This window comes from Equus przewalskii, chromosome 26 (assembly GCF_037783145.1).
Source record: "Equus przewalskii isolate Varuska chromosome 26, EquPr2, whole genome shotgun sequence".
In the NCBI taxonomy this organism is placed as follows: domain Eukaryota; kingdom Metazoa; phylum Chordata; class Mammalia; order Perissodactyla; family Equidae; genus Equus; species Equus przewalskii.
This window is the reverse complement of record NC_091856.1, coordinates 16,510,128-16,528,687: the sequence shown is the minus strand read 5'-3', so window position 1 is coordinate 16,528,687 and position 18,560 is coordinate 16,510,128. Positions and strand designations below refer to the sequence as shown.

Sequence of the window (18,560 nt, the reverse complement as noted above, 5' to 3'; positions counted from 1 at the left end):
TTGGGCTGGATGACTTTTCTTAGGAGAGGTGGGCGGCTTTCCTCGCCATTTTAGGATGTTAAGCAGCATCCTGGTCTCTACACATTAGATGCCAGTATCACCCTTTCCCCCAGTTGGGACAAACAACGTCTCCAGATATGCCCAAATGCCCCCTGGGAGTCAAAATCACCTCCAATTGAAAAGGACTGATCTAAGTGTTGCTGGAATATGATAAGAGGCCTAAAGATATGGACATTGTCTTGTTAGAGACTCTGTTTCTCACATCTAGAACACTGCTGTCACACACTGACTCTCTCTCTTTCTCTCTATATATACAATATACTATAATATAGTATAGACATATATGTATACTTATAAATAAATATATACATATATAATGAAGGGAAATAATGACTGACAATTGGCATTGAAGGAGTAAGTGAAATTACACAGCATATATTTGCAGCAGAACCAATGTGCCTGGTTTTACTGGCGTGTTATTTTCTCCCAAAATTATGGAGAGAACACGTGAGAAAAACCAGAAAGCTAGAAGCTAAAAGAGGAGAATATTTAGAGGATAACATGGTCAGTAATGTTAGATGCTATTGCTTCTGGCTATTTTTTCCTTTCTTTCCTGTAAGAGACAATATAAGTTGTTTAACCTCCTATTAAGTTAGTATACACTGAGCACATGGTAAGTGTTCAAAAACTATTTGTTAATTTATATACTGACGTACAAGACTGAGTCTAAATTTAAAATATGAAGTTCCTTGCACATAAGACATGCTTTAAAAATTGATGGATAAATCAATGAGTAAACAACTATACCTTGCAGGGCGGAAGTCAGACAACCTGTGTTCTAGACCTACCTGTGTAATTTTGGGCAAACCACTTAACCGCATTGGACCATAAAATATGAGAAGCGTTAGGGTAAATGTTACCCAGGGAAACGTTAAAGTGTAGAGTTAGGCTTTCTATTTTTCCCAAGGAAATGGACACTCAAGTATAACTGTTTATTCCCACTTGTAGCTTCTTCGGGGGTACAGAGTCAGGTCTAAGCATGGATAAAGTTTTCATCCTGGCCAGAAGCTTAGCTTAAGTGAATTTTCCAATGTGTGTAAAACATCCAATAAACATATGAGGTATGAGATGGCTCATAAATCAGAAAAATGTTGAGGGGTTGAACACATGGAACAGAGAAAAGTGATAATGTTTATAGAGACAAATATTGCAAAAATAGGCTATAATAACAGTTGGTTTTATTTGAAATAAACTACATGAACTACATGAATGTGCAATGTTAGGTTTCTCTTCTATACTTGTAAAAATTTCTTTACATGCTGATGCTACCCACAGCTCTTTTATAGGATTACTAATTTAATTAGATTGAATATGTTGTGGTGAAATGTCTGCTTTCAATCTATTAACGTCAAATAGTCCCTTACTGATCAAAAGATAGTATGTGAGGCTACACCCATAAATTAGCAACCACAAGGTACTTATGCAACACAATGTGCAATATTATTTCATTCCATATATCCAGATTGTCTGCATGAGCAGGTTCAGGTCAATCTGCAATTCTGGCTCAAGCTGATTATCTGCCATATTCATGCCACGTTCACTTTGGCTGATGTGTATGTGTGTGTGTGCATGTAATATTTCATACACATTAGTGCTTCTGCAAAAACACTGAAAACCTACATGTAACAGAAAAATGGCAAAAAAAAAAAAAAATATATATATATGATAGCTGTTACTCCAAAACGACCAAGTGTCAGATTTTAAGTGATTTAAACTAAATATTCATTTCAGAGTTTACTCTAGATAAGGCACTGAGCTAGTTACAAAGTATATAAAGATAATTAAGACATAGTCCATGGTCCATGACCTCAAGAACATTACAGTCTGGTGGGGGAGGTAGACATGAACAAAACAATTGTAACGCAAAGCATGAAAATTTCCCAAAGTGGGATACTGACAAAAACTGTAAGAGTACCAAAAAGGTAACAACTATTCTAAGAATGCCAGCAGGAGGAGAAAACATTTGAAGAGGACCTTACAGAATAAATAGGGTTTCAATAGGTGCTTAGAATACAAAATAAAACAGCAGGATTAAAGATTTGGAAGTGAGAGGATGGGGGAGACGTTCAGAGAATGGCCAGTGGCTCAGGGTTCCAAAGTAAATGGGGTTGAATGAGTAGTTGTTTCATGCTAAGGATTTCAGATTTTATCCCGTACATGATAGAAAGATGAAAGAGTCTGAGCAGGGAGCAATATTCTCCGGTAGATGTTTTAGAAATATCATCTTGGCAGAAGTGTGTAGAATTGTCTGAAGAGCTGAAAAATAAGAGTGACTTCAGACAAGGATTTGTGAGCTTCTCTGAGGCAAAGATTTGTTTTCCTTATTTTTGCATCTTCAGTGCCTTGTATTGTGCCTGGCACAAAGTAAGTTCTCAATGAACATTAAACATTATCACCACAGCCTCAACAGCACAGCATGTGAATACAACAATGAGGCTTAATATCATTACAAGAGATTTCCACAAATGTGTGGAACTGGTCTTGATAGTAGAGGGTATTTCCCCTTTCCTTACGGCTCCTCAGCTTAGTTTATATTCAAGTGTGTCTAAACTTGTTTTATTTCTACCTAGATTTAAAATAATAATGGTAAAAACAATGGTGAGTTAAAACTTATAGGGAAAAGTAATTGCTCTAAGATTCTCTTCACATGCATAATTTTACAACAATGCAGAAACATTAACTCCTGAGGAAAATACACAGATAATTTAAATATGGTAAAATTCACCAAAGATATATAAAGAAAACTACTTTTAGAAATTTCCAAAGATAAGCAGGGAGAAAATATTTGCAAAACATATGGCAGACCAAGAGCAAATATTCCTTTTAAAGAGTGTATGCTCTAGCTAAAAGCATGGACTCTGAACCAGTCTGCTTGGGTTTGCAATTCTGTCTCATACTTTCAAGCTCTTTAATCTTGGGTAAGATAAATTATCAATGTCCCAGTTTTCATATCTGTAAACTGGGGTTTATAATATAGTATCCACTTTATAAGTAGTCGTTCAATCAAAGTTAGCTATTTTTAAAGTATTACTCTTAATGTGGCAGAGACTACTATATATTTCCCCAAATCTGTTCTCTTCTTCTTATTTTAATCATAGAATCTCCAAGTTGTAACTATGCAATGACTGTCCAAAATAAACACTGAATCTTCCAGCCTTTATTGCTACTGAGTGACCATGTGACTAAGGCCTGGACAGTGAAATGTAAGCAGAAGTGTTAGGTGGTATCCTACGGGAACCTTCCTTAAGAGACAACTGTATACTTACCACATTCTCAAAATTAAATATAATGAAATTACTAAGGGTTGATGAGGATATAGAGCAACAGGAGCTCTCAAACATTGCTAGTAGGAGTGTAAATTGGTACAATCACTTTGCAAAACAGTTTGGTATTATGGAATAAAAGTGAAGATATGCATACTCAATAATCCAGAAATTCATTCCTAATTTTACATTCTAAACAAATGCCTATGTATATTAGGATACATGTACAAGGATATTGACTGCAGCATTATTTGTAATTGCCAAAAACTGCAATAATCTAAAGGTCCATCAACAGCAGAATGGATAAATAAATTGAGGTATATTTACACGATAGAATACCACTCAGCAATAAAATTAAATTAACATATACACATACAACAACATCCATTGAATAGAAGAATCAAGAACCAATCTAGCACAAACAGTATGATTCAAAAAGAGGCAGAACTATATCATTTAGAAAGGCATACTTGGGTGAAACTTTAAAGAAAAGCAAGGCAGTGATTACCATAAAATCAGGATTATAGTAATCTCTAGGTCTGGGGGAGACTTCCTCTACGGAGAATTGTGATTAAAAACCAGTTTATGAAATTCTTGCAACACTCTGTTTCTTCACTTGAGTGGAGGTTGTATGGATGTTTCTTTAAAATAATTTTTAAAACTGTACTATGTACTTTTCTATATGAACATTATATTTCACAATTTTCATTACAGATATATCAAGAAACATTATGCTCCTGGTCTATTCTCTTTTTCATTCCTTCATCCTGCTGCCTAAAATATAGATACTGCCACCTGAGACCATGAGAACAAGGATCACAATATAGGAATATCAGAGCAATGAGCTGGAAGGTAAGTCCCTGAGGACTTTGGGGCACAGCTGCCATATCAATCTCTGAACCTTTTACCTCTGTACTTCATTTACATTAAAGAGAAATAAATTTTATACTATTTTGGAATTTTCTATATTTATACAGCCAAACCTGATATTAACTAATATACCTATATATCAGATCTTCAAAAAGACAACCTACTTAATAGAAAAATTGCCTGATCTCACACCCACACCCACCCACACACACACCCAATTATGCAATTCATGGGAAAAGAAATCCAAAGGGTTCATAAACATCCAAAAAGTGTTTAATCTCAGCAGTAATTAGAGAAATGCAAATTAAAACAACAGTGAGATAGTATTTTTCATGCATCACATTGGCAGACATTTTAAAGAGCAATATATTCATTTCTGTTGAGTATTGAGGAAAATGGTCCCTCTTTGGCATTAGTAACACAAATTGCTATAAATTTTTGGAAGGTAAATTGGCAATATCTGTCAAATTTGAAATGCTCTCACCCATTTGAGCCAGAAAAGTAACACAAATCTATACCACAGAAGTAGCAGCAATAATATTCAAGACTACATGTCCAAGAATTCTTATTGTGGCATTATTTGTCAATGTAAAAACCCAGAAACAATCTGTTAAATCCAACAGTAGTAGAATGTTTGGAATAAATTATGGCATATCCTTACTATGAAATATTATGCAGGTGTTAAAAAAAATGAGTTATATCTACATATCGTGATTTGGAAGGTTGTTCATAATGTATTGTTTGGTGAGGAAAATAAGTTACCTATTTTTATATAATTGGCCAACCTATTTTGTGTATGCATGTCTATATAAACTTCTATGAACATGCAGGAAGGTGCGGAAAGTTACACCCCAGATTATTAACATTGGTTACTTGGGAGGCGAGGCGGTAATGGAAATTACTTTCTCTGTATTCATTTTTGAATTTTTTTTACTGGTTGCAATGATTATAACTATGTGTTGCTGTTGCTTTTGTAATTTTTACAAAACTACTTAATTTAAAATTGGTTGTAATAAAAGGTATATATCCAAGGATGCAGAATAATGTACCCCAATGCCCAATGAACATCTTTACAATTTATTATCACCAAACATTAAATCTACATTGCTGAAGCAAACTGCACAAACCTGTACAAAGCAGAACGAAGTAGGTCACTTAAGAAAATAATGTGGCTTATCCACTGATGTTTCTTAATTAGTATTTTGTTAATAATTAACTTGAAAGACACCCATGTGTTAGTACAATAAATAAATGCATGTTGCGTCTTGCAATCTTCTGGGAAGGAATTTAATACCAAGCTATGTCATGGAAAGGAAGACAGGAGTTAAGAAATACAGAGAAAGGGACAATTCTTCTTCCCTATCGGGTGGCTCCAGTGATTGCTAAATGAGCGTGTTTGCGAGGAGGTGGCTATCAATCAAGGTATACAGTCTGCATGTCTCAATTCTAACTTAGCTTCCTGCCCTTCCTCAAATGTTCTTCTGCCATCAAGGCATGGCCAACGCCCAGCCAGACACCTGAGTCATGTTTGCCTCCTCCCTCTTGCTTTCCTCTTTCCCTGAATCTGTTTGGTTGCTAAATCCTCTCAATTTCCCCTCTGGAAGGCCTCTGCCTTTGCCCTCCCTCTGGGCTGGATTAGCTAATAACATCGGAGCTGCCACTACCCAAGAAGCTCAGACTCCTTTTCCTGGTCTTCCCACCTTTCACATAGGCTCCTTCTGGCTTCTGGTCACCTTCTCCACTGTCACCCTCCGCGCCGCACGGCGAAGATCCTGCTCACCCGCCAGGACCTCAGCCCGGAGCGGGTCCCGCCGTCTGCCCCTCGGAAGCCTGGGCGCTCCAGGATGTGGGCCCCAACGCAGACGGAAGTGCCGGCAGCTCGAGGGGCGGGGCAGGGGGCGGGGCCTGGCCCGGCTGGCCAATGGAAGCGCTGAGCCCAGAGTCAGAGGTCACATGTGCAGTGGGCGGGAATTTTCTCCTGAGAAGACCGGTAGGAGGCGGTTTTCCCTCTGCCTGTACCCTGAGAGGCTGGAGAGACGAGGGAGGGAAGGTGTTTTTAGACTGAGGGGAAGAAAGGATCGACGTGGGGCTAGAGTATGGCAGCTCCGAAATCTCTGGAAAACAGATTTGTGAGGCGTGGCTGATGTGACCCTGTGGGGACAAGGCCCCAGAACGGGTGTCCACCTAACCTAATTAGGCGAGAACAGAGGGTGTGAAGGACACGCGTAGGCCGACGGGACTTCAGTCCACTAACCAGAAGTTGTATAGCTTAAGCAACATGAGAAAAGATATGAACCTCACCTGTGCCATTTTACATGGTTAAAGCGTGAGCTTTATGCCAGGGAGCGAGGAAGGGAAGAAATCTGATCCCTCCTCCGGTGGGAGGAGATGGGAAGCCAGCCCGGAAGACCACGCTCACCTGCGTGTGGTCTCAAACAATCTTGGGAATAATATGCCATTGTATATATGTCCACCTTAAATAGACACAAGTTTTATTTGGGCAGAAAAAATCTTGGGAAACTTTCCTCCTCCAGCCTTGTGGATGAGAACCTGACCTAATGAGTTGTCTGTATTTCCATTTTGCCCCAGAAGATAGCGGTCAAGAGGTAGCACAGGAGAAATAAAATCATTACAAACAGGTAAGGTAAGGAAAAATATTTCAGGAATCGCTGCAATTCAAAAGTTGGTTATTTTAAAACACCTTCTCTCTAATCATGATTTTGCTTGTTCCCCCCTTGTCTTTGATTTTAGAAATAAGGCCAATTTATCTCTCTTCCTATCCATCCACCACTCTTAGGTGGATTCAGATATCTGTAATGCAATGAAATAAAGTTGACAGATGAAAGACATTCTGTGAATGTATATAAGGCGTGGTATCTTAAGTATTATACATTTAGCGTGAATTTGAATGATTAACTTTAATACAACAGGGATTATTGTTTAAGGTAGTTGATGAGAGTGATGAATCTGAAGCTAATAGAAAGATTAGGCTTCACAAGAAAGGAACATCTAAGATAAATGCTGACAATAAACTAAATGGGTAAACTACACAGAGTTGATATGTTTGTAGCTTTTTGAAATGACTTCTAGGATGAGGCACAATCAACTTTTTCTGAAAGCACAATATCAAGAAGTGGAAATTCTAGAATCAATATGTGCTTTAAAGATCAGTGATACACTGTAGGGAAAAGGTATGGAAGTACAGTGATTGGAAATATTTCCAGAGACGTAATCACCAGTAAGAAAATGCTGTGTTGGCATTGTTCAAGTAAGAGTGAAAGAGGGCGCCAACATTGCGTATTCCCCACATGTGTTGATTCCACAGAATCTAACAATGTTAAAAATAATTCAGATAACTTATTGGGTTTGTTTTCATTGGAAAGCTTATAGTAATATCCAAAATGTCTTCTGATTCATTAATCAAATAAGATCATTGTGTGCTGTACTAAGAAGTTTGCTCATAGTTTTTTTAATCCGGTAGTTGAGTAGTTAAGAATATTGACTTGATAATAACTGAAAACAGGAACAGCTTCATAGCCAATTAACGTAGATGGGACCATCAGGGCTTCTGGTGCAGAACCTTCATCACAGATAAGAAAATAGGTCAACCTCAAACAAATTTAAAATGATAATGAAACTAAGGCAAGACCATTTGGGTTAAAATGTGTATTTCATTCACTGAAAACTTATTGAGGGGCCGACCCCATGGCTCAGTGGTTAAGTTCCACGTGCTCTGCTTTGGCGGGCTGGGTTCATGAGTTTGGGTCCTGGGTGCAGACCTACACCACTCATTGGCCATGCTGTGGGGGCAACCTACATGCAAAGTAGAGGAAGATTGCACAGGTGTTAGCTCAGGGCTAATCTTCCTCAAGTGAAAAAAAAGGGGAATATTGGCAACAGTTGTTAGTTCAGGGCAAATCTTCCTCAGCAAAGAAAACAAACAAACTTATTGACAAACTACCATATGAAAACTTCTAGCTTACATCTGAACTTCCCAAGACATTTTACATGACTGATCATAAAGCTAAGAACTATCTGATAAACTGGACTCTGTCCTAGAGTAATTTTTCTAAGCTGTAATTCCTCTGGTTCTCACATAAGTGAGAACTGTTTTGGACTCATTCAGCATTCTAAATTTTACTCATTGCTTCATTAGATGAATTTGTTAGTTTACCAATAATGACCTAGGAGTAATGCACCATCGTTGCTTTATTCCAAATGAGCTAGCTATTAGGGAATTCAAACTTCAGGCTTTTTATTTTCTAAATGGGAGAGTGGAATTTCCCAAATTCTACTTCCGTGCTTCAATACAGTTTTGCCCTTGGTTATTTGATTTCAAGACTGCTTAGGAATTATGGTTATCCTGAGAAAACCACTCTGCCAGACTTGTGAACTCCAGCCTCTTTTGCAACAAAATGATCACATTAAATATATTTAATCCACCAACTAGAAGTTATATGGATTAAACAGTTTGAAAAATATATGAACAATTTTATATCAACATGTATTATTTTCATATTAGATTTAAATCATAGTAATAAATGTTATTTTTGTAATTAATTTTTTATCATTTAGAGCCTGTCTTTAAATGAATGAGCCAAAGTTTTAAGATTGAGTGGTTTTCTGCTCCTGGCTTTGCTATTTTACCAATATTTAATTTTAATTTTTGTATTTCCAGGTGTTGAAATTTGTACTGCTTGCAAAGAAAGAAGCTATGTTTTCAACATTCAAATATTGTGCAATAGATTATTTATATGAGGTAAAGTGTTATTGGATGACTGCCTATTTACTAAGAATTATGATATAAAAATTGTTATCTGCATTCACTATATGATTATGATAATTTTGCAGTAGTCCTTAGGCTAATCCTTAGTCTTAGTTTAAAATTCACTTAAAATTACTTTCCATTTTAAAAATACCTTAAAAATGCCACTTTTGGAAGGAAATTATTGACAATTTAACATCAATTTGAAACTGTCAGCAGAAAAAAATGGAAACTTTTGGCAAGTTTGGGCTGTTTTTGTGAACAATCTTAAGTGATCTTTCTTGAAAGGAGTGGGGAAAAAATCAATCCCAGTATCTTTATGATAAAATAACAGTAGCAGCATGTGTTAGCCACTTACTATGGGCCAGATACTTTGTTCTTTTGATGGATTATGTTATTTGATCATTTGCTCTTTTGATGGAGTGTATCATTTGATCATCATAACTACCCCGTGAGGTGGCTACTATTATTACACAGGTTTTACAGGTTAGGAAACTGATGTCTAGAGAAGTTAAATAGCTTGTACAAAGCTGAGATTCAAGCTGGCACATTGTTAAGAAACTAATCAGAGTGGTTGTCATACAACAGTTCATTGTTCTTATGATCTTAATTGACAAGTTAAAATTTGGTTTTCTTTGTAACCTTGACCGCATCTACCAAGAAAAAAAAATTACTCCAGTATAACTAAAATTGTGTTACATTTTACAGGGAATAAGGACACATAGGCATCTTCAGGTTTTATTATTCCCTCATAACTGAGGAAGGCAAGTGTATCATTATAACATATACATGGAAGAGAAACAGAATCAGAAGTCATTGTTGCACAAATATGTTTATGAATATATTGGTCACTTGGGAAATTAATCTCCACTCAGACATCCTTAAACTTTTATCCTTGCCCATGATATCTTACTTTTTTGGTGGCCTACCACACCCCATGATACAGCACAAATATGATAATAATCAATGGTCTTGTAAAAGATGCAGGATTTTGTAAAGTTCATGTAAACCATGTTGAAGAACCACTCAGACAACAGATAAAGCTATTAGCAGATGAAGATCTTGCAAAATTAGATCAGTTAACGGACAAGAGCAACAGAACGGTTTGAATATCAAAGGAGTCAGAGACGCCTTGGGGAAAATTGATTAAATCCTCAAATAGTTTCTAAAAATATCTTCTTTATGATTAAAGGTGAAGTAATGACCAATATCATACACATCATCATATAATATAGTTTGTGGGGAAATTCTGACAAAGATCAAATATAAGCTAATTATAAATGAAATTTTATTATGTATAAAGTTTAATTTTTATAACTTTATTTCATTTCTTTAGATAAAGTACCAATCAAGCTTTTTTTCCTTTTTACTGTCTTTGGTCCTGATTTTATATAAATTACTTCAACTGATCTTTTCTCTGTACCATTTATTCTTAGATACTGAGGACCTCTTATTTAATATGTTAAAACACCTTCAGCAAACATAAAACTTGGGAAATAATGCAAGAAACCATCTTTTGTCCAAATTCATAGAATAATTAATTCTGTGGGAAGCTGAGAGTCATTGAGGGGGGGAAGTTTCATAGAGAAGATATTGCTTAAGATGGGCCTTGAGAGGTGAATAGGATTTTGATAGCTAGAAAAGAGTAGCAGGACATTTTTCAAAGGCACACTGTAGGTCATGGTGTTGATGAGGAAGTGACTGCTAAATGTTAAGGGGGTAGTGAGGAGACTAGTGTATTTAAAGAGAACATTTAGGGGCTGGCCTGGTGGCATAGTGGTTAAGTTCACGGCCTGGATCCTGGGCATAGACCTACACACAGCTCATCAAGTCATGCTGTGCCAGCGTCCCACATACAAAATAGAGGAAGATTGGTATGGATGTTAGCCCAGGGACAATCTTCCTCAAGCAAAAAGAGAAAGATTGGCAATAGATGTTAACTCAGGGCTGATCTTCCTCATCAAAAAAAATTAATAAATAATAAAATTGTTTTAAAAAAAGAACAGTTAGTAGTACAGAGTATGGGAGATAAAACTGAAAAGTAAAGGCAGATCCAAATTATAGATAACTGATTTACAAGTTTCCTTATCCGACTTAACGTCCTTTAAAGAAACAGTTTTATTTATTAAATATTTCTTTTTAGTTAGAAACATATTTGCTGGTTGTCATAAGTGAAGTAATGCAAAGACATAGAAAACAAAAGTTAAGACAGCCATATTATACTGTTATGTGGAAAAAAAAGCACATTGCCAAATGGTATAGAGATATGATCTTACTTTTTCCTCAAACATGCACACACACATTTTAGCTTAAGCTAGAAAGAAAAGTCTGTAGGAAAATACACCCAACTATTAATAATACGGCTAGGGACCTTGACTTTCTTGGTTATGTGGTGCTGTGTCATTTGATATTTTGTAATGAGCATGTATTACCTTTAAATAAAAGTAATATACATTTAAAAGAATAGAGAGTTTTAATAGTCTAAATATGGATAGATAAATGTATTAAATCTGATAAATATATTAAAAGATTTTATAATTTTACTTTCTTACATAGAATGTAATTAGGAAGAAGTTTTCTAGAGATGCTTTCTTGCTTCGAATCCCTTCATGTTTATATCAAGATGGAGATTATCTTACAGGAGTTATTGATAGTGCATTTAGGAGGCCATGGACAAGAGGTATGTTTTGTTTTTATTTCTAAAAAATCTATTTTAAAAATTATTTCTGTTTAGCAGAGTAAATTATTAAGAAAATGCAGTGTTTTTCTCATTAAATAAAAATGCATTGCATTTATTCATATCAGAATTCCAAGAAGTTTATAAATTGATATTTTTGTGACAGAATTTAGGTGACAAAATAAGGAGTTGGAAAGCTTACACTAAATATGAGTAGAACGAATAAAAGATATGTAGATGATGAAGTCTTAAAATATTCTAACATTGTAAACATTTGTTGTGTTATAATGGATCTTGCTCAACTGTAGGAGTGCTACTTTAAGTTGTAATGATACACTGACTATAAAACTATTTTTAAAGGTATGTGTACAAAATATCATCTTTTGCTTTTATCATGTCATGGACTTAAGAAAGAGGTAGCCTTCAGGGGGGAGTCAACTCAGTTAACAGCATTTATTTAGCATGTATTATGCACTAGGCACTATGTTACAGGTGCTAATGACACAGTTACTAATAAGACACGCAAATAGTCCCTGCCCTCAGTGAGTTTTCAGACTGGTAAGGAGGATGCAGCAATAAAAACATTTAGTGTATAAATTAATATCTTGTATTTGTAAGTGTACAGAGAAGACACAATAATGTAATGTGATATGAAATTTCAGGAGTAGGGAGTGCTATGAGGAGGTGGACATTTGAGTTGAGAACTGAGTAATGAGAAGGCAGCAACCATAAAAAGATATGGAGGAGGAGCCTTTCAAACAAATGCAAAGTTCCCGACCCAGGAATAAACTTCATGTGTGTAAGGACCAGAAAATTAGGCCATTGTGACTGGTTGATGAAAAAGGGGAGACCTGAGAAGTAGGGAGTTTCTGAAAGATAGAAGGCTTTGCAAGCCATAATAGCAAGTTTGTTTGTTTATATTATGGCTGATGTGGGAAGTCACTGGACAATTTTAAGAAAGAGAGTGGTATAACCTGATTTATTCTTTAGAAAAATCGTTCTGATTGTCTGCAGCATGGAATGGGTAGGGAATGGGAGACAAGAGTAGAGATAGGAAACTAAATCAGGAAGTGGCTTATTGTCATGATTCAGAATTTAGACTCCTAGGTGAATCTACACTCTATGTAAAAAATGACGGTGCTTTGGACTAGGCTTCTAATAATGGAGATATGAGAAGTGGATGAGACTGGGATTATTTTACAAGTCCAGCCAACAGTGAGAGTGTTTGAAAAAAAAACAAAATTAAGAATAAAGAATCTCTTCTACGGTTTTGACCTGAGTGACTGGGTAGATGGCAGTGCTATTTCCTAAGGTAGAGAAAGGCTTATAGGGAAGCCAGTTTGTGGCTGGAGTCAATAGCTCTGCTTTGCCCAGGATAAAATGCCTATTGGGCATCTAACTAGAGACTCAAGAAGGCAATTGGTTATATAGTAGCGCCCCCTTATCCGCGAAGAATACGTTCTAAGAAACCCAGCGGATGCCTGAAACCGCAGGTAATACTGAACCTTATATATACTATGTTTTTTCTGATACGTACATATTTGAGGTGCAACAGCAAAACTGGCACGAATTTCTTTTTCCTTCTTCTCAATGTCACCAATAGAAGATTTGATCTTACGGTAGATATTAGCAACCGTAGCATACAATTTTTTTCTTTCCTTATTAAGTCCAGAACTTTCACCTTTTCACTTAGAGGAAGCACAGCTTCTCTTTGGCTTATCTGAATTGCCCGCATGACTACTCTTGCTCTTTGGGGCCATTATTAAGTGAAATAAGGGTTACTTGAACACCAGCACTGTGATACTGGGACAATCGATCTGATAACCAAGCCAACTACTAAGTGACTAACCGGCACGTAGCATATATACAGTGTAGATACCCTGGACAAAGGGATGATTCACATCCCAGGTGGGACAGAATGGGATTTCAGCACACTACTCAGATCGGTGTGCAATTTAAAACTTATGAATTGTTTATTTCTGGAATTTTCCATTTAATATTTTGGAACTGCAGTTGATTACAGGTAACTGAAACCATGGAAAGCAAAACGATAGTTAAGGGGGAACTACTGTACACATATTAGAGAACTTTCTCTTCCTTATCTATTATTGGCATCATGTAGGGTTGCCAGATTTAACAACTAAAAATACAGGGACCCCAGTTAAATTAGAATTTTAGATAAATAATGGGTCATTTTTTAGTATATGTTTCAAATATTGCATAACATATGCCTATGCTAAAATTTTCTTGTCTAGCTGAAATTCAAATTTATTTGAACATTTTGTATTTTCTCTTGGAACCCTAGCATCATGGACACCCATGGATCCTGGGCTATCCCAGACATCCAGGAGATGCCTACCATCTAACCTCCTTGGAGTCCATTGGCATCTCTTCAGTTTTCTCTGGGACCAAAACTGTGTCCTGGCCTTATCTAATGTCAAATCCTGCGCTCCTGCAATTTCTGCCTCCTCGCTTGTTCCCATCTCAACAAGAGAGCAAAATGAAGAACAATTCTTCAGTTATTGAACAATCTTGTATCTTTCACAATTCGCATTACCGTTTCTTCCCATTTACTTAAGTTCTCTTTTATAGTTCCATTTCCAAATACTGCTAGAAAAGTCACTGTTACTAGATTTTGCAGCAGAGATTGTGGCTGATTTTCTTGCCATTATTTCCCCAGTAGCTAATCTAGTGCATGGTAGGTGCCCAGTGGAGTTCAAGAAATACTTGTTGAATGAGTTAATTAAAGAATAATTCCTTACAAATTTTTGTTAGAACAGATGGAACAGAGTGTTCTCTTTTATTCCAGAGGTAGTTTTGGGACATCTTTGCGTATTTATGGATAGGATATGTTTTTTAAAAAGTTATTTGTATGTGGACAGGTTATATGCTTTTGTTTGGACTAGCTAGGGGCGTGTGTGCATGTGCGCACGTACGAGCACGTGTGTTAGGACAGAGTATATGTGTATTGGAAGGAGCCCTAGTGTGTTGGTGGGTGGTAGATTACTGCACATGTTATGACAAGTGCGTATGTTTGGTTAGTATGTGTGTGGTGTGGGTCCCATGGTGACAATAAGACCCTACAAGAAGGAGAGCCAAGTCACCATTATGCAGTTTTTCTGTCTGACCTGCTTATCCTGTTTCCATTGTCTCCAGGTACCAGGAAGGTACACTAGAGCTGGCTGAGAGCAGACTGATGGTGAATAAAAGGAGACCTTTAGCCCCCTCCCTTTGGGTTAGTCACACCTAAAAGACACGTGGGAGGTGAGATTCTGACGCAGTGCTTCCTGAGTTATGCCCTGGGCATGGCCTTCAATGTGCTCGCCTAGAACCCAGGGGAAAAGGGTACACCTGGGATGTGTCCACCCTGAGGGTTTTGTGCAGTCAGTCTGGTAGCATCCCTGAGTCTGAGCCACATCTTTGAGGCTGACATACCAGCCTCTTTGTTTATATACAGTTAATATTTTATTCACGTCAGTCCTGGAAATTTGTCTGCAGAGAATGTTAAATGAGAGCTCCTCTAGCTAGTGGTTCTCACTCAGGATCATGGGGAACGGGGAGTAACTCTAACAGAATCTTCAGCTGTGACTGAGATTGGGGATGGGAGAACGGTTCAGTGCTCCTTAGATAACTTGGATGCCACTCTTTCCTCCTCTAATTGAGAAATACTGCTCTGGTCCAGTCCCCTCTTATTTTACAGAAGAGGAATAAGACCCAGAAAGGGGAAGAATCCTGCTCAAGGTAAAATGGCATTATGATCAGCATGCGTGGTGTCAGCTTGAGGTTCTCTGAGCCACCCAGTTATGATAGTAACCTTGTACGTGGGTCTGTATTTATTTAGCTGCATCTGTGCAATCCTGAACATAGCATCTGAACTAAATCAGCATTCTTTGTGGAATTAATTAGAAAAAGACAAAGATCCGCTACAACGTAATATGGGACATGGAGGAAATCATCAATATGCTACCTGAGTTTCGAGGAAAACTGAAAGATGAGCAATCGTGACCTTTACAAGGAAGGCGTTTGAAATTCACGCTCATAATGGATAATGGACTAAGAGTATCAGGTGGCATAGAAAGCATTTTTATGCGTCAGTGTTTGTCCTAGGAAGAGACTCTGGTCTTCCCAAATTATGAAGCTCTGTGCCTAGAAAACCTAGTTCTTAGAAGAGAGAGGAAGCCTCCCACCCTTTTTGCCTTCACCCCTTACACTGGCCTTCAGATTCAGCTAGAAAACATGGAGAAAATAATTTTCTGAACCCCTGGAGTTTATCCGTCATTTCCTTTCTGCTTCCTTTGACCCCAAGTTTATTCTGCTTATTGCTCAAAAAGAAGAATAATGGGAAAAAACCCATAAGTTAGAGTCAAATAGATCTCTCCTTAAATATGGGCTCCATCTCTCACTGTGTGACCCCAGGGAAGTTTCTTATCCTGTCTGAGTCTCAGCTTCCTCATCTGTAAATTAGTACGACAATAACTACTGCGTATAGTTATAAAAATTAGATAGTATGTGGGACTGGCCCCATGGCTGAGTGGTTAAGTTCACCTGCTCCACTTCGGTGGCCCAGGGTTCCCCTCGTTTGGATTCTGGGTGTGGACATGGCACTGCTCATTAGGCCATGCTGAGGTGGCGTCTCACATGCCACAGCCAAAAGGTTCCACAACTAAAATATACAACTATGTACTGGGGGGATTGGGGGAGAAAAAGCAGGAAAAAAAAAAGAAGAAGTTGGCAACGGTTGTTAGCTCAGTTGCCAAGCTTTTAAAAAAAAAAAAAATTAGATAGCATGCATATAGTAAATGCCTGGCCCGAAGCAGACAGCTAATGAACGTGAATCCCATTTGCTTCTCCAGCAGAGGCAGTAGATTTGATAACCCAGAAGGCTACTAAGTGACTGAGGGGCAACTATATACAGTGTGGCTGCCCGGGACAAAGGGATGATTCCTGTCCTGGGCAGGGTGGAGTGGGATGGCTAGAGACTTCATCAAGCTACTCAGAATAGTAGGCAATTTAAAACTTAAGAATTGTTTATTTCTGGAATTTTTCATTTAGTATTTTCAGGCCACAGTTGACCATAGATAACTGAAACCACGGAAAGTGAAACTGAGGCTAAGGAAGGGCTACTGTGTTAATCTTGAGCACAGCTGGAGTTTTGAATTGGAGTCATCAATATGTAGACTGCGCATAAACGCTTGGAAATGGATAAAGTCACTGAGAGCATGAGTAAAGATAGAGCAGAGAGCCTAGGACAGAGTGCTGGAATACTCCAACAGTTAAAAGGCTGGTGTAGAAGGAGGAATCAGCTAAGAAGACGAGATAGGAAAGCCAGATGAGTGTGAGTTGTAGAATTCTAAAGAAAGTGTTTCAAGAGGGAGGAAGTAGTCAAAAGAATTGGTCCCTGTTAAAAGGTCAGATAAGATGAGGATAGAGAGTTGACCATTAGGTTGACTAAAGGTCATTGATGACCTTGCTAAGAGTGGTTTCACTGGAATATTGGGTACGGAAACCTGTTTGGAGTATGTTGAGGAAAGAATGGGAAGTGGGGATGTGAGATGTGAATATAGACAACTCTTTTGAGGAATTTTGCTCTGAAGGAGAATAGAAAAATGGAGCACTAGCTGAAAGGAGAAGTGGGGTAAAGAGAGTTGTTTTTGTTAGCTTTTTTTTTTTAAGATGTGTGATTTTTTAAAAAAGTGTGATAAGGAAAAAGGCTGTAAAATATTTATTTACCGATGGAAATGATCTTGGTAAAAAGAGAGAAAATGGTGATGTAGGAAATAAAGTATAACTTAGTAAAAGGGGATAGTATCAAGAGCACAACTGGAGGACTTCGTGTTAGATGAGAGCCAGCGCAGTTGTGTAGTTCTTCCATGGTTATAGATAGGAAGGCAGGGTGTGTAGGTATTTATGCCAGTTGGTTGGTAGAACTGGTGTGGGAAGATGAGGTAGTTCTTCTCTATTTGTATAAATTTTCCATGTGGAGGCAAAGCCACAGACTGAAAGTGGATAAGGGGATGAAAACTTGAGTGAGGCAGGTGTTAAATAGTTGTCTTGAGGAGTGAGAAAGCCAATTTTATTAGAAAGGTGTTCTATTATAATCTGTCAATGTTGGATGCCCATTTGAAATTTATGGTCATAATTTCAAATGAGTTCATTCAGCACGGCTGGGTGACCTTTTTTAAAAATAATTTTCAGCTATTCTAGTATATATATACACAAAGTGGAAGTAAGGGTTTTCCTAAGTTAGCACAAAGGAAAGAGAGGCAAGGGAATCAAGAGTCTTTGTAAGGGAGTGGTTCTGGGACTGGCCATGGAACCTGAACTGCGTGAATAAGAAGGTGAGGACATGAGAGAGGATGGGAAATATTGTAAAAGTGGAAGGATCAATGGATTGAAGGTCTCAATCAGGTTGGAAACAAGATAAAGAATAACTCTCATCAAACTGCTTCTCTAAAAGTACAGAAGAAAAAAATGAGTTTATCACTTCTTATTTCTTTTCCTTTGCTTCTTTTTTATAATAATAATGACAGTGACAGCCAAAATTTATTGGGTGCTTACAGTATGTCAGGTACTGTTCTAAGCAATTTTCATGTCTCATCACACTTAATCTTTATAACAACACTATGAAAGGGCTATCATTATTTGTAATTTATAGATAAGGATAGAGATTCAGAGATTTACCCAAAGTCACACAGTTAATAAGTAGCGGTACAAATATTAAAATGTAGGCAGGGTGATTCCAGAACCTGTACCCTTAACAACTAAATTTCTTATTTTTTTAATGAGGCAGACTCAGATGTTAAGTGGTTTGTTCAAAGTAACAAAACGAGTATGAAGTAACACTGGTGGTAGAATACAGGTCATTTGACTCTTACTTCGCTCAATTGCTTCTTCTGATACTAGTACATGACACGATCTCTCTCCT

At 37.4% G+C, this 18,560-nt stretch overlaps 1 protein-coding gene and 1 long non-coding RNA gene across 11 annotated transcripts in view; one reads left to right on the top strand and one right to left on the bottom strand.

Annotated features, from left to right (window-relative positions):
* The window catches only part of LOC103546614 (uncharacterized), a 76,911-nt gene extending 70,842 nt beyond the window's left edge, over positions 1-6,069 (bottom strand). Inside the window, exon 1 of the long non-coding RNA XR_543727.2 lies at positions 5,894-6,069. This is a non-coding gene — a long non-coding RNA (uncharacterized lncRNA). The remainder of the gene's footprint in view (positions 1-5,893) is intronic.
* Positions 1-18,560, top strand: part of SHOC1 (shortage in chiasmata 1) — a 154,548-nt gene that overhangs the window by 70,707 nt on the left and 65,281 nt on the right. For 2 of the 10 annotated variants that reach the window (XM_070595045.1, XM_070595037.1), the window contains exons 1-4: positions 6,151-6,418; positions 6,783-6,832; positions 8,872-8,952; positions 11,515-11,638. Coding sequence is in view for 7 of the 10 variants with exons in the window: in XM_070595037.1 (XP_070451138.1) it covers positions 8,908-8,952; positions 11,515-11,638 (169 nt within the window). In the remaining 3 variants the exon portion in view is untranslated. Of the gene's footprint in view, positions 1-4,037; positions 4,176-5,904; positions 6,419-6,782; positions 6,833-8,871; positions 8,953-11,514; positions 11,639-18,560 lie in introns of those variants that run through there. The other 8 variants (XM_070595040.1, XM_070595035.1, XM_070595036.1 and 5 more) reach the window with 7 other exon arrangements.